This window comes from Muntiacus reevesi, chromosome 10 (assembly GCF_963930625.1).
Source record: "Muntiacus reevesi chromosome 10, mMunRee1.1, whole genome shotgun sequence".
Lineage (NCBI taxonomy): Eukaryota > Metazoa > Chordata > Mammalia > Artiodactyla > Cervidae > Muntiacus > Muntiacus reevesi.
The window spans coordinates 49,928,890-49,945,043 of record NC_089258.1 but is presented as its reverse complement, the minus strand read 5'-3'; the positions used below and the strand labels follow the sequence as shown (position 1 = coordinate 49,945,043).

Below are 16,154 nucleotides of genomic sequence, written 5' to 3'. Positions count from 1 at the left end.
TCTGAAAAGATACCTCATTGCCCTCTTCAATCAACCCTCAACACCATCCCTGAAAACCAGCCTTTTAATTCATATCACCATATGTTTATATTCTTATATTTATATGATATTTATAATGTTGAACTTCATAAAAAAGAAATCATACAATATGTACTCTTTTGCTCAGCAGAAGTTTTTGAGAATCTTCTATGTTTTGCACACATCAGTAGCTTAATCCTTTTATTGTTCAACTGTATTATGTTTTATAAATATATCACAGTTTGTTTATCCACTTCCTATTGATGGACACTTGGACTATTTCCAGTTTTGATTCCTATTAATATATCTATTTTGAACAGTTTTTTAGGATTCATTCATATCTTTTGAATTTTATTTCACATGGAAAATGATAGGGCATTTATATTGAAATTTAGGGCATCTGTATGTTATTGGATATTCTTACACCTCATTACACACCAAGCTACACCTTCCAACCTCATCTTCATCAGTTTGTTTTAGTTGCCATATTTTTGGTTTTTTTTAATTAATTTATTCAACAGATTTTTATAAAGCACCACTTAGTATGTGCTAGACACTGTTCCAAATACTTTTAAATAGTAACTTATATAATAGTCCTGACAACCAGTTGAAGTAGTTATTAATATTCACATTAAAAGGATATATTACTGGGTAAAAAGTCAACTAGAGCCTTTAGATTTCTGCCAGAGAAGAGGATCATATTTCTTAAAAAAAAAAACAACAACAAGGAAATCATGATTTCAATAGGGTGACACTATTTCCTCTACATAAAAAATATTTATGCTAAGATTTAATAATTGGAAAACACTAGAAACAGGCAATTTTTATTATATCCTCTTAACATGTTTAGTATAATCATTTGAATCAATGCTTTAGTTAAGTCAAAACGATTTAGCCCCATTATCTCTAAAAATTTATAGACTAATCTGGCCATATTTGAGACTTATTATGATAGCTGACATCTGAATGACATGAAATTAAGTGTCGGAAACACATCACACACACAGTGTCAACTCATGCATGTAGTACTCGGGATGCTAAAGGAAGCTGAATGAGAGACTTGAAACAGGAAAGATCAGGGTCCCAGGGAGTGGTCTTATCTCTGACACCTGTGTGGTGGGGGGAGCAGAGATCATACCAGAAAGGTGCCCGAAAGAGGAAGCCCAGGGGCCTTTTTTATTTTCTTTGAAACTTGCTCTGAGAATCACCCCTGGTTTCGGATGTCCTAAAATTCCTCCTCCATTAACCTACTGAAATAGTGAGTTGAAGCTCACCAGTGATGCCCCCTGTCCGTTTCTTGGTCCTCATTCATTTTGCTTTTCCTCAGTCATTTGACCCTGTTTTGAGCACTCAGCGTGGTTTTCAGTGTCCTGCATCTCGACTGCCCTGTTCTCTGCCCCCCCCCCCCATCTGCTTCCCCTCTGCTGCTTCAGTGGGAGCTGCTCACCAGATCTTAGACTTGAACAATTCAGAAGTATTAGCCCAGTCACCAAACAATCCCCTTTTCCTTGGCTCCCAGGTATCAAGCACACACAAGATTCCATCTCATGGAGTCATCAGAGCCTGGATGGCTCACCCCCTGATTTAGACGCTAATTTAGGTACCTGATTAAATGCAATCTTAGTCCGACCTCTCTGCTGTGTGTGTGATTCTGTGTGACTCTGTCTCACTCTCCATATGCACAAATCATACTTGCTCATTCTGACAGTAAGTGCTTAAAAATAGAAAATATGGGCAGTAACTTGAGCACCTATTTTAGAGTCATAACTGTGTTCAAACAGTGCTGTTGCTCAGATGGACTTTTTATAGGTCACCAAAACTCCCAGAACTCCACTTTCTTCATCTTTTAAAATGTAAATGACTATAATAGACACTCCTTTGGGATAGAATAAGATTGCAAATGAGGAGGTTTATGTAAAACATGTGGCTGATAGTAAGCTCTCAATAAATGATTTCTCCCTGTGCTTTTAATTCCCCTCACATCACCCATTCTAGTAACACAATTGTTGGGCTCAACTTCAGTTTGATTGATCAAAACCAGCATGATTAGATGGATTAGGATATGCTAGGTAATCACCCACATCATTCTACCACATCCTCTGAACATGGTAAATGATAAAAGTATTTATCTCAATAAATCGCTTAAATTATTAATCAATATTTTATTTTCTAAGAAAACATGAGTGCCAGGAAAATAGGTGCACAATATTTTTCATGTGTCTTTTAGATACTAATAAAATATCAATAACTTATGGTGTTGCTTGGAAGGATCTATAAGGTAAAAAATACAGCATCTAGTTTATATTTGAAGAGTTCACTTACTATGAGCTTTTCTATTTAGACTTAATTTTTATTTAGTGATTCAAAGAAATAGAGATGGTAAAAGTTGTCAAAGGAGAGTTCATACTAACAAAAGAAAGGTGGGAAATCAAGGATCTCATTAAAATGAAGCATGACATCTTGACATAAAGTCCTAGATACTGGAGTTAGTATTTTCCTACTAGCAAAAACTGTAGGGAGTTAAACTGAATGTTCCAATGATAGCAGCCTTATCGAAATAAAAGTGCTCCTCAGCCCCAAAGAATCCAGTCCCCTGATGAGCTGATGTGGAGATAATTATTTATAATAGCACTTACGGGTAGAGAGGAAGGAGTGAAACCTGAGCAGACACTGAGGAGTGACTCAGGTGGGTTTTATTTCTGATTCCACAGCACGGAAGTGGGTGCGGGTGACTCAGAGCGCTGTGGTGGACCAGCTGTCCCTGGCATGCCTCCCTGGTGCGGGCACATGCCTCCCCGTGCCAGGGGGAAGACTAGCGGGAGGGTCGCCCCCCACAACCTCACAGTCAGTCACTCCACCATCAAGAGTCTGCAGTCCATTTTCATCGCTTCCCAGAGCACATGTGGAATGCTCCACAGGGGCCTATGAGCAGCCACTTAGTCTAGTTCTCTGCCTCTGCAAACAAGACCAGGGGGTTTTCTAATCCATTGACCTAATTTACTTTTCTGGGAACCACTCAGTCCCTGGGGAAAGGAGAAGCCTGCTTTGTTGGCACATTTATTTTACAGCTACACCTCCTTTGTCTTAGGCATGTGTTGTGTAAGTCAGCGCAACCGGATAAGACATGCAGCATAAAAAAGCCCAGCACGACCCATCGTTGATACGCCTCTTTATTCCAAAATGAGCCACTTCTGTTCCCTTATGTCTTTGCTATTATTTGTGATTTGGGAACTTCTCAGAAGAATCAGGAAGCAATACAGCAACAAACAGGCTTCAAGCCAGGTCATACAAATGTATAAATAAACTCCCTGTATGATATGTCATTTTGTAACTAGGCATATTATTTTTGACTTCTGGGCCAAAATACTGCCACCCTACACTACTGTTCTTAATAATTTACTCTATTTTGCTTTTTAAAATATAGCTTGCTTGAGGATCCCCATATAAATAGTGGCATGTTATTTCTAAACTAAATAAGATACGGTCTAACTGATGTTGAAGCTGAAACTCCAATACTGTGGCCACCTGATGAGAAGAACTGACTTATTTGAAAAGACCCTGATGGTGGGAAAGATTGAGGGCAGGAGGAGAAGGGGACAACAGAGGATGAGATGGTTGTGCAGCATCACTGACTCGATGGACATGGGTTTGGGTGGACTCCGGGAGTTGATGATGGACAGTAAGGCCTGGCGTGCTGCAGTTCATGGGGTCGCAAAGAGTTGGACACAACTGAGTGACTGAAATGAACTGAACTAACAAAGATTGTGAGCCTAAAAAAATATATTCTTGCTTGGTTTGCGAGAGTAAAGATGAAGCACTTCGGTTTGCTTGAAATTCTCTGAATACGGTGCCTCCTCCAGGAAGCCTTTCGGAACTCTTCCCTACCAGGATCAGACCCTTCCTCTTTACATTACCCTGTCCTCACTTGTATTTTATCTTATTTCTCTTTCCTCCTCTGGACTCTGAGTTCCTTGTGGCTGTGACATTCTCTGCCTCTCCAGCATCCAGCAAAATGCTTGACACATTGCAGGTGCTTAAAACGTATTCAGTGGATGAATAAATAGCCTGAAGTTATGACTCTGTGGCTTTCCAGTCTATCCACTTACACATTTTTTTTTCCTGACAATGACAGAAGCCACATAATTGGCTAATTTGATGAGTGGTCATTAAATCCACAAGTCATGAACTGTTCGATAATTTAGCTCATAGTCTACAAATAGGACCATTTCGAAGGTTTGAATTGATGGACTTCATTTTACCCTGATATCATGAAATTCGCTTGCATTCACACCAGGAACCCCTTACTCAGAGTCTTCAGAGCGCTCAGGACAATTCTTTCCTCCCCCAAAAGTAAGCTGCCTGCCTAGCTCAGTTGATAAAGCAGGTGGGTTCCATCCCTGGGTCAGGAAGATCCCGCTGAGAAGGGCATAGCAACCCACTCTAGTATTCCTGCCTGGGGAACCCCATGGACAGAGGAGCCTGGCCGGCTCAAGTCCGTCATGGGGTTGCAAAAGTCCGACATGACTGAGCGGCTAAACAACAGACAACAAAAAGGAAACACTCTGTACATTAACGTCAATACCTGGGTTTTGAAACTCAGAGCAGGGAGACGCGGCGTCACCTTATACCCGGCTCGGAAAGTCAGGCGTCTCCGAACCCGGCACGTGTTGCCGGCGCTCCCCCGGAATATTGTCAGACCAATAGGCGTGTGCGAGGCACTTTTATGGACAGTATAAATATTTTGAGCTGGAGGCATCGCCACCAGCTGACATTTTCTTTCCTCAGGACCAGCTGTTCAGGAGCATCCCGGACCGGAGCCAAGCACTTTCAGGACTTGGATCTGACCCGGCCCGGCGGCCCGGCCTGCGCAGCGATGTCGGTGGTGGAGGAAAACCGCCCGTTCGCCCAGCAGCTCTCCAACGTCTACTTCACCATCCTCTCCCTTTTCTGCTTCAAGCTCTTTGTGAAAATCAGCCTGGCCATCCTCAGCCACTTCTACATAGTGAAAGGCAACCGCAAGGAAGCGGCTCGGATAGCGGCCGAGTTTTACGGAGTAACCCAAGGACAAGGTATGTGTCCGGCCTCCGCTCTGGTTTCACGCCGACTTTATGTTTCATCCACAACCCAAGAAAACACCTCAGGTTTCCTCCCCTAGGGACCGATTCAAAGTGACTGTTTTGCCAACTTCTCGTCATGGAAAATATTTAAGTCACTTCCTGGCCTCAGGAAAAAAAAAAGGAAAATAAAATTACATTTTGGGGTTTAATCAAATTGAGGTATGGTTGCAAAATAATCTAATGGGAACATATTCTAAGATGTTTTCTTATTCATAAATATTTTTAAACTTTTAAAGTTTCACTTGCCAAGCCATACTTTTACAGGGTTCAACTACTGATTGCACTTCAATTGTCCTTAATATACCCGAATTTTTATGATTTTTTAAATCAGATCTTTAGGAATATGTCAAATGATCGTTACAGGAAAAGATTTGAAGGTTTTGTTTGTTTTTAACAGTTTTTATTTGCCTGAGATTAGCCACTTCATTATAAAGTAAAGCACACTGTGGAAAATACTAAGATGTATGACATGGGTTTTCCTCATGGAATTTTTGTCGCTTTGCTCAATTTGTAAGAAATTGATTACAAACGGACAGGAACATGAATGAACAAATGTTGTATGTATGCAGCCAAGTACATCCATCTATATTTCTTGGAAGAAATTGAAGTATGAAATTAAGTGATAAACAATCTTTTTTTTTTTTTTTTTGATAAACAATCATTTTAACCATAGACTTGAAAGGTTGTAAAGCAATTTTCATTCTATTGGACTGGTATTTTGTACAACAAAAGCAATTCTTATGGTGGGCTTCGAGGTGACATTTCAGTTTTCTTAAAGTCTTTTGATTATTTCTGGTTTGAAAATCATCAGGCAAGCATGTACATTTTAGACCCCTAAATACCGCTAAAGTAATTTAAATTTTTGAAATCAAAATATATTACCACATAATTAGAGAATGTATTTTTTTAAAGAATGCTTAGAATAGAAAGCTTGTATCTGCTTTTCTATATTTTTTAATTTGTGGAATAACTTATTTTAAAACTCTAGGTGACTCTGTAGGTATATGTAAAATTGAACAAAGGTAGAAAATTTTTTTTGGTGTATGTGGTACATAAGAAATACATTTTCCCCCCAAGGAAGACCGTCCTTATGCAAAGTGAGAAAGTTATGTGTTCGTTCAAAGTGAGGAAAATCTAAATGCCAGGATGAAACCCAGATGAGGAAGGTGGGCTCTAGAGGAAACAGGCAACGTTTTATCTTTCACCCACCAGCTCAGAATAGGGATAACTGTTTAAATGCCGTATATACCATCTGGGTAAAGGAAATATTGTGTTTTAAAAACAAGCAAGCATATGAGATTAGATTTTAAAGTAAACCTCATGTTTTTAGAGGTAAGACTAAATAGGTGATGCATGCATAAGGTGATGAAGTTTACGGTCACAGGCAGCCCGTAACTCCTTACTTCATAATCAAATCCCGTCTACGTGTTATGAGAACTGCCGTACACAAGAACTGAAATATTGGCTAGAAATCCAACATTTCTGGTGAATTGACAAGGGTTTTAGAGGAAGCTTTGAAATCTCCTTTTGAACTTATTTACAAATAAAAGAAACACTTGTTCCCTCTTTAGCATGATTTCAGTCTGTTCACGCTGGGAAGCCCCCGGGAAGCTGGGAAATGGCTTCCATGTTCCCATCTGTTTTGATGAGTTTGTGTTAAGATATATTAGAATTCTAGGACTATATTCCAAAAAGGAGAGAAAGGAATTAACACTCTTTAATAGAAAATACTTTTTCTGGGAACGTAAATGGGGGACATCAAATTTTCACATCTGTTATATGTTGTTTTTAATTTTGTACCTATTTAACAAGATTCTCACTTTCTATAGCTTGCATTCACATATATATTGACCAATACAATATATTATAATTTGTATTCAGTGTAAGAATAATCAGTCTCCAATTTTATTTAATATTAGGAGGACAATCGGGAACCTTACAAACTCTTGGTCTACCTCTAAGAATTAATTCTTCCTTGCCTAGGAAGAAATTATACTATGTTTTAATATAGGTTTTTCTTTTATTTACTATGATTAAACTATTTTTATTGTGTTTATGTTTTTATAATTAACCAATCAGGCTTAATTATCTTTGCTTAATCTAGCAATTTCCTCCTTCCTAGGAAAGATTATCACCTTCCTTCCACTCTGAGTTAGATTTCTTGTTCCTACTTTCAAGACTTAGCCAGATTGTTCCCCAACATTTCTGATGGGGAGCTGCCAAATTCCATGAAATATGAGATGGTGTGTGTATTTTCATATCTTTCATAATCACGGAAGACCCTGTTGACAACAGTCTGGATGTCCTCCCAGTGAGCAATAGTTCTTTGGTAGGAAATAAAAGAAACTCTGTCTTCCCGGATACTGTTGCAAATCAGCTCATTGTCTTAGACAAATACTGGGTGATCTTTCTTAATGCACTTTCCAATCAGGCTGGAGACCTGGTGGGATCACACAAGAATCCCAAAAAGCAATATGGTAACTAAAATTGTTTAAGATTGTTTCCTTCTTGATCCCTTTGCCATTCCAATAAGCCATAGAAATCTGACTTTTCACCCTTTTATCAACTCCACCATCATATTGGAGGGACCTGTTAGGCTTTTCTATGTAACTATTTTCCCATATGGTTCTTGCCAGTTAAATGTCCTAATGACAGTCTCCACCTATCTGAGGTCTAGTCTATTTTTAAAGCCAGCACTTTACTTTGAGGCTGATTCAGTGAAACTAACAGGAGTTGAAAGGTGTCTCCAACTGTTACATCAGACAGTACAGAGAGCAAGTGAGATGTGGGGGAGATTGCGGATTTTATTAAATCCCTCCAAAGGTGTGGAAGAAGCATGTGCCACTGACAACTCACAGACACCTAGAGAAACAGCTAAGGGTTTACCTTTCAAGTTTTATCTTAGGCTCTTAGGAGAGTTCAGTATTTTAACCTACATGTAGATAAGGTCAATTCTAAGTACCCGTTTATTGAGCACCCTGGTAACAAGGCATTGAAGAAATAAGATATAAAAAAAGCAAAATGTACTGTTCCCAACTGTAAGCAGGTTATTCTAATTGAGGAGATGTCTGTTGTTAAGTCACTAAGATGTGTCTGATTCTTTGAGACCCATGGACTACAGCATGTCAGGCTCCCCTGGTCCTTCGGGATGATGTATAATAATTACTTCCCAGATACACTAAATACCAAATGAGCCTAAAGAATGGAAGGTCAGTTTCAGATTTGGACCTTCAGAGATATTTTCATGGAAGATGAAGATCTTGAGTTGACTTCCAGGAACCCAGGAGGGAACAGAGGCAGGAGTTAGGGTGCACATATGATGATAAGAGACAGTAGATTTGCCTGGAGTTGAAGGTTCATGCAATAGAAAAAATGATAATAAATTGGGCACAGATATGAAAGAATTTGAATAGCAGGCTAATCAATTTGAACTTTACTTTGACAGCAGTAGGAGTCACTGGGAGTGTCTGGTATGAGGAAAGTTTGGAAAACATATAAAATGCTAATTTAAGGTCAATTTATACAGTAGTGATCTTTGGAGTTGAGTAAGGGGACGGGTTGAAGTTGGTAGATCAGTTAGACCCCACCATCAGGAGATGAGGCCCTAGATTTTCTGATGGTGGTGGTCTGAATGAAAAGAAAAGAATGACAACAAAAAATAAACAAAAAGAAGAAGAAATGAATGAACTTGATAGTACCTTTAAATACACCAGCAGAGAGAGTAGTGGTTACCTTAGGGTCTCCCAGAATTAGATAGTGACATACCTAAAGGAAAAGTCTGTCAATCAGAAGAAGGACTAATTACCCACCCAGGTGGGTCTGTAGTACCCAGGTAATGCCACCACAGAGAGCTGGGTCCTCAGCTGCCTGGCAAGTCTGATGGGTCACCTCTTCTAGTGTGAAATGTCAGGGTGAGTCAGGAAATCGTAGCGCTAAACTCTGAATTCCTGTCTTGTCTTTGATTTATTTACTGTTTATTTCCTTTGTTCCACTTTTTCATCACCAAGTAACCTCCTGGTTATGACTTGGCTCCCCCTCTGCCTCTGTCCACAGAGAGAGAGAATGTGCTGGCTTGCCCTGGGAGGGTTTCAGTCCATCTGACATTTATGGTTCTCGAGGTAAATTAATATGTTTGCATCTTGACATCACTCTTTAGTGCTCTGGGCTCTTTGGGTTGTAAGTCCACCTCCGAGATGTGACTTTGCTCCAGCTTTGCCGACAGATCAGGTTTCCAAGCCTGCAAGGCCATGGACCAAATTTCAGAGTGTGGAAAATTCATCGAGGTAATGACACCATGAGGCTGCCTGAAAACCAATCTTGTGACACCCAGCCTCCTTAGCACTCCTCTCATGGTTGAAGCTTGATATAGAATATAGAATGTATGAGGAATCGTCTGGTAAAATATTTGTGCTTGAGATTTCAGAAATTTGGTTTCAGGGTTGCCATTAAGCATGCAGTTTTTTTTTTTTTTTTTTTTTCCCCAGTGAGTCTATTGTTGACACTTGGAAATAGGATACAGGGTAAACGTGCACTCTGAGTTGAGTCAATGACAAAGGAGTTATCATTTTGGAGAACACTGGAACCTGGGTAGGAAAAGCAGCTAGAACTTTGTGTGATGTAACTTTTTTCTCCGTCAGTAGAATCCATCCCAGGTTTAAAAACAACTTAAGAAATTTAATTTTATGGCTGATGCGAGCAAGGGCAACAGGCATGCCTGTTATACCTGTTCCCCGGGAACAGCTTGTTTCCTGTGGGTTTCAGTGCTCCTGTATTGATTGTGAGGTTAGTTATGTTGGGAACATTTCTCAGAATCTCAGCATTGAAAAATGTCAAGTCAACCTGTAGGCTCAGTTCTTTTATAGTGCTTATTGTATAAAGGTATAAAAATACCTTGAAGATGTGAGAGTCTGGGGACACATTTTCTATACTTAATGGAAAAATCACTAGATAAGAATAGCTGGAATAAATGGAACAGTTCTTCTATGGCAAGAAATATGACATTATAATCAAAATTTCTACCAAAAAGGTTTTTAAGAGACTTTCATTTTGCCCACATTTCTACTATTTTTTTTGGAAATGCCAGAGCTCTTTTTTTGGAAGGGATGAATATAATACTGTGAATTTAAACAGGAATCTGAGAACAAAGTTTCCAGGGTGCAAAAGGCTTTGTCATATTTTAATGTATTAATATTGTTCCTCTTCCTCTGTATTTGGAGAAATGCTTAGATTTTTGGAATTAAAGAAGGCAGCATAGCTCATTATTGTTTAGGAGGAGACTGGTTTCCTAGGAATATTCTTCCATACATTTTACTTGTGTGTATTCTGTATCAAAGGTGCAGTGCTCAGCATCAAGGATGAACTATACAAACACATCACTGTCTGTCTCCTAAAGGTGTGTATAGTCTAGTGAGAGAGACAAACAGATGACCAAGTAATCTGGAGCATGGTGAGTGCTGATTGCACGGTTGAAGGGGTGCTCGGGGAGCACAGAGGAGAGAGTGTGGAGAGAAGAAGGTTCTGCCCGGGTAACCACAGGCATCTTCTCTCCATCATCATGCCAATGTCCTCATTCATCATGCTCCAGAACTTCCCAGTTCCCCATCACCCCTCCCCATGCACCTTTTCATCTCTCAACCTATTATAACCTCTAACTCATATGTGTGTATGTTACTTGCTCAGTCATGTCCGACTCTTTGCAACCCCATAGACTGTAGCCCACCAGGCTCCTCTGTCCATGGAATTCTCTAGACAAGAATACTGGAGTGGGTTGCCATTTCCTTCTCCAGGGGATTTTCCCAACCCAGGGATTGATCCCAGGTCTCCCACATTGCAAGCACATTCCTTACCATCTTCCTTCCCCACCAGGGAAGCCCTCTAGCTCGTATATCTCCTGCCTAAATCTTTACCTGTAGGTGCACAGTTTTCTTGCCAAAAGAAATGTTTTAGACAAGAGCCAGTGTGCTCATTGCTTATCCATTAAGCCTTTTGAAGAATGAAAAGTATGTTGGTGAATAATTTTAAAATGAATTTTGTATATAGGTGGCATGGTTATAGTCACCTCTAAAAAAATTATATAATAACTATAGTTGAAGAATAACACTTCACCTAGACCTTCTGCTTTTCAATTTGCACTGTCTTTTAGAGGATGGTAAATTATGAAAATAAGCTACTTTTCTTATTAATTGACATAACTGATACAATTTTGAATTTAATTCAGTTCAGTAAACACTTAAATACCTACTCTGCTCCTGGCACCGTATTATGTGCTATGTGCACATGGATGAATGCATATATGTGCATATATGTGGGTGTACATACATGTATTTAACACATATAGTGTATGAGGTGCTTTTGTGTCATAGGAAACTTGGGTCAGTGAAGCCATTCTTTGTACATGTAAAACCAGCAAACAGCAAGCACATAGGAAATTCATAAGGTGCTACATTGAACACAGTTAAGTTCTGCCATGAATGTTCCCTGAGGAAGTCCATTGAGAGTATCAGATCCTAAAGAAAGTGGAGTTTTTCTGCAGGAAAAACTTCAAAAGCAGAACATACCTGATTATGTAGAAGTGCTGATGGAACCAAGCTGAATGTAAAGAAAAAAAAAAGAGAACTTTAAGATGTGGAACTGAGCAAGCCTGGTTCGTGGGGGCAGAGGCTGAAGGATAAATATTTGCTAAAAGACAGAGTCAGATGGTTGGTGCCAAAGTGAAAAATACATGCATCCTCAGATTGCATGTCTGAAAGTCAAAAGTTCTATTACAAGTGTTCTAATGCATTTACTGGATTCAGCCTGCAAGAAAGAGCCCCCGACTCATGAGGGAAACCAGCACCACCATGTGTACTTCTGTAAAATCCCAGGTGTAATGAATCAACATGTCATCACGTGTGTTCCATGAACTATATCTTGGAGAAGGTCAAATACCTCCTGGGTGCCGAATCTGCTCTGCACATTCTCAGGGTGGACCCACAGAGGTTCCTGGACTCCTGCTACATCTCAGCACGGGAAGCTCATTTTTTAACCTGGGGAAGAGAGAGGAAAAGTTGATCCCTGGTGACAGACAGGCTACGCCATTGAAAGCAAGGGGGGTTATTTGGAATGCCTCTTTTCCGAAACCACAATCAAATAGTTTCTTAAAGAAAGAAAGTGTCCACTCACAGCCTATGAAGAACTTTTGGCATTTCTTCTTCACCAGCTGCACAAAGAACAAATCATTCATTCTTTCCAGCCTTCTCACAGCAATGCTACAAAGCAGACCATTGGCTTTTCAGACTGGAAATGCCCCAAGAATATCAGGTCATGGGAGGAGAGGCTTAAGGAGTCTAAAAACTGTTCAATTGTTAGCACTTCCAGGTGGCCTGTAGTTAAACAAGCATATCCTGTGACATGTAGATTGAGGAGGACATGTATTAGAATGGTCTCTTTTCTCAATCCTGTAATTCTTCATGGACAACTGGGGGACAAGATTTTTAAAATCAGTCCCCTAAGAAGATTTAGGAGATTTTTAGAAGAGCCTCAAGGACTGAGAGGCTAGGGTAATGTGAGGGGACAGGTTCCCTTGGCCCCTTTTCCTTCATGAATAGAGCCACTTGACTTTTATGAATCCTCAGATATTGGACTTCAAGAGGGACTTTTCTTTAATGTTTAAACTGTCCCGTTTTATTTAAAATATGATGTGAGTTAACACATCTTTGCAGACCCTAACCACTCTATAAAATGAGTCATAACTGAGTATCCATTCAACATTCTTTCCTAGGGATTAGAACAACAGAAAACATTTGGGGCCCGTAGGAATGGGCATAACTATGTCCAATGGCATGAAGGCATCCTCTCTCCATCAGAGGAGCTAAAATTTCCATGTCACCATCATCCCTACTGAGCAAAATAGAAACATTCAGAAATACATGCACTCTTTCCAGAAGGCTTACGGTCTTAAGCTATGGGCAGAGCACAAACAAACTGACATTTAATACGGAAATGCCATTGATGTTCTTAAATAGAAACATCAGTGCATCTCCGTCATCAAGTGTGCAGCTTGATTTAAGTGAAAACTGACAAGGATGCAGTTAAAGTTAAGGCTGGTACACTGAAAATCTGTTCTTTCCCATCGTAACGCTGCAGCGGTCTTTGTGAGTCGATTGAAGAAGGTAGTCAGCCGTCAGAGTGCTAACAGATGATCTTCTAAAGAGTTCTCAGCACCCCGAGACAGGATAGCAGTTAAATAATGAGCGTATAAGTCATGATGACTCTCTGAGTGAATCCCTCAGGAACAACCAAATGCATCCTTGATTAACCACTGAGAAGACTGATGAGCCCTTCTGTTTTCCAAATTCTGCCTCTTTCACTAGAGAAAATGACGATCCCCATCATCCATCAAGTGAAAGTAGTAAGTAATCTAGGGGATGAAATGATGTGCCAAAGGAGTTTCTGCACTGAAAGTTTTGTGTCTTATTTCCCTCTTGAGCCACGGTCCAGGATGGGGAATTTGGACAGGAAAATTACCAGTTTTCTTACAGTGAAAGTACATAGAACCTCACGGGCTTCCCTGATGGCTCAGCGGTAAAGAATCCGGCTGCCAATGCAGGAGATGTAGGTTCAGTCCCTGGGTCGGGAAGATTCCCTGGAGAAGGATATGGCAACCCACTCCAGTATTCTTGCCTGGAAAATTCCATGGACAGAGGAGCCTGGCAGGCTGCAGTCCATGAGTTCTGAGCTTTTCTGTCTCTCTCTGTTCCTTGCAGTTAGGATGAACTTGCTCATCCGGTAAAATCTAGTAGAGGAATGAAGTTTTATGTATCCTTAACGTTACTCAAAGGAAGGAGCAGAACAAGACCTTATTGATTTGGAGAGAATCGCTCCTGTATAGTGAATATTAAACCCTGAAACCATGTTTGCATATCTAATTGGTATGACATTCCAGGAAAGAGAGGGTTTCTGTCTAAGTAAGCTCAATATTTAGGGGTAAGTTGCTGCTGTTCTGGAGAAGGAAATTATAATTTGGGCTTCCTGAGCTTTGCATAAATCATATTGCAGACAGCATAGTGATTTTGTTGTTATAGTTGAGTCACTTAAGTCGTGTCCAACTCTTTGCGACCCCATGGACTGCAGCATGCCAAGCCTCTAGCTTGTAAGGTGTCTGTGTCATCCACGGGATTTGTCCACTGGCCCTTTCCAAACAGAATATTAACTATTTAGAAAGTGTTTCATTGCAGCATGTGGGATCTAGTTCCCTGACCAGGGATCAAACCTGGGCCCCTTGTTTTGGGAGCGCAGAGCCTTAACCTCTGCATGCCGCCAGGAAGAGTGAAGATCCCACGTACTGCAACTGATTCATCACTGCCAGATAAATAGACAAAATTTTTTTTTAATTTTTTAAAGTATTGGATATGTAGAACTTCCCCCAACCACAAGCAAAAATGAGAATTTGGTTATGTGCCTTCAGGACTCAAGCTATTCTTGTTCAGATATTTTTCTCTGACAGGCTCCACAGAAAAAGCAAGACAGTCTGAGTTGTCATGTGGGATCTCAGCCCAGGGGTCAGCAGATCGGTGAGAATGGCGAGGACCTGGAGGGGATGCTGTGGTGTGGGCGGGCTAGTTCACAGCTTTCAATGACTTGCAGACATTTTTTCCTACCATCTTATTACCCTGTCTAAGAGACTCCTCTTGACAAAAATTCTTTGGACAGAAACGTTTTCCTGGGCAATCCTGGTCAAATACCTGATTGTGAATATACTGTAGGAAGCCGGGCTCTTCTGGAAGGGTTCTAAGGCTCTTCTGGGAGGGTTCTAAGGTTCTTCTGAGAGGGTTCTAAGGCTCTTCCGAGAGGGTTCTAAGGCTCTTCCAGAAGGGTTCTAGGGCTCTTCTGGAAGGGTTCTAAGAGTGTGTAGTGGTGTGTGGCGGTGATGTACAACAGCACACTTCTTCTGCCCTGTTATGGCAGCCCCCAGAGGAGGGGCTGACGCTTCTGAACCTCCAACATTGCAAAACCCTTCCTCCACCGAACTGTCCTTCTCACGCTTTTATTTTTTCTCTTAATTCCTGGCAGCTGAATAGGGAAGACAAAAAAAAAAAAAAAAAAACGAACAAACAAACCAATCATGTCAACACTAACAGCAAAGAGCTGAGTCAGCCTGTTTAGGAAGTTGGCTTTTTCCCTTTATTTTCTCTGCTTATTTTCTACCAGCTGGTCTCTCCAGGAAGCCAGCAAAACAGCTTTTCACTGGACATGTCTTACAAAAAAGTTTTTTTTGTTTTTTCTTTCTTATGAGGAAAGAGAAAAATAAACCTTTAAAAAAATGAGTGGACTATATTTGGGAAGAGGGTGCAGAATTATTTCATAGAATCATTGACTACTTTCAAAGTCTCTCAGTATTTAAATTATCTGGAAACCTAGACACATGTTTGCAAAATACCCCTTCAAGAGCTTTTAAGGAACTGTTGCTTCTTTTTTTATTTTTTTTTAAGTATTTATTTTTAATTGGAGGATAATTGCTTTATGGTGTTGTGTTATTTTCTGAAGTATATCAGTATGAATCGGCCATCGGTATACAAGTTTTCCCTCCCTCTCGAACCTCCCTCCCACCTCCCACCCCACCCCACCCCCTGGGTTGTCAGAGACCAGGCTGAACTCCCTGAGTCCTGCAGCAACTTCCCACTGGCTGTCTGTTTGACAAACGCTAGTACCTACGTTTCAGCACTGCTCTCTCAGTTCGTCCCACTCTAGAACCGTTGCTTCTTTATCAGGCTACTGCAAGGATGGTATGAAGGTGACTAAGCCTCTGCTCAGAAAATGAACTGCAAATAATGACCGAGTCTTCTCTCTTCAGAATGAGAGCATTAAACTGTATATTGTAAATGGGAACAAAGTGATGATACAAACAGCAGGAATGTTAAGCCTGCTGGTTGGTAGGTCTCAGGGGCTAGCGTCCTCATGCAGTGTCTGCGATCAGGGTGAAGCTCAAGTCAGAAACCAGCTTTGCTACCGAACACTTGGCTGGAATATGTTGATGGACAA

General features: G+C 40.5%; 1 protein-coding gene across 1 annotated transcript in view; it reads left to right on the top strand.

The window, feature by feature from the left end:
* The first annotated feature begins 4,787 nt into the window (after positions 1-4,787).
* The window catches only part of ASB5 (ankyrin repeat and SOCS box containing 5), a 40,754-nt gene continuing 29,387 nt past the window's right edge, over positions 4,788-16,154 (top strand). The window contains exon 1 of the mRNA XM_065947465.1: positions 4,788-5,087. Within this exon, the coding sequence (XP_065803537.1) occupies positions 4,892-5,087 (196 nt within the window). The 5' untranslated portion in view covers positions 4,788-4,891. The remainder of the gene's footprint in view (positions 5,088-16,154) is intronic.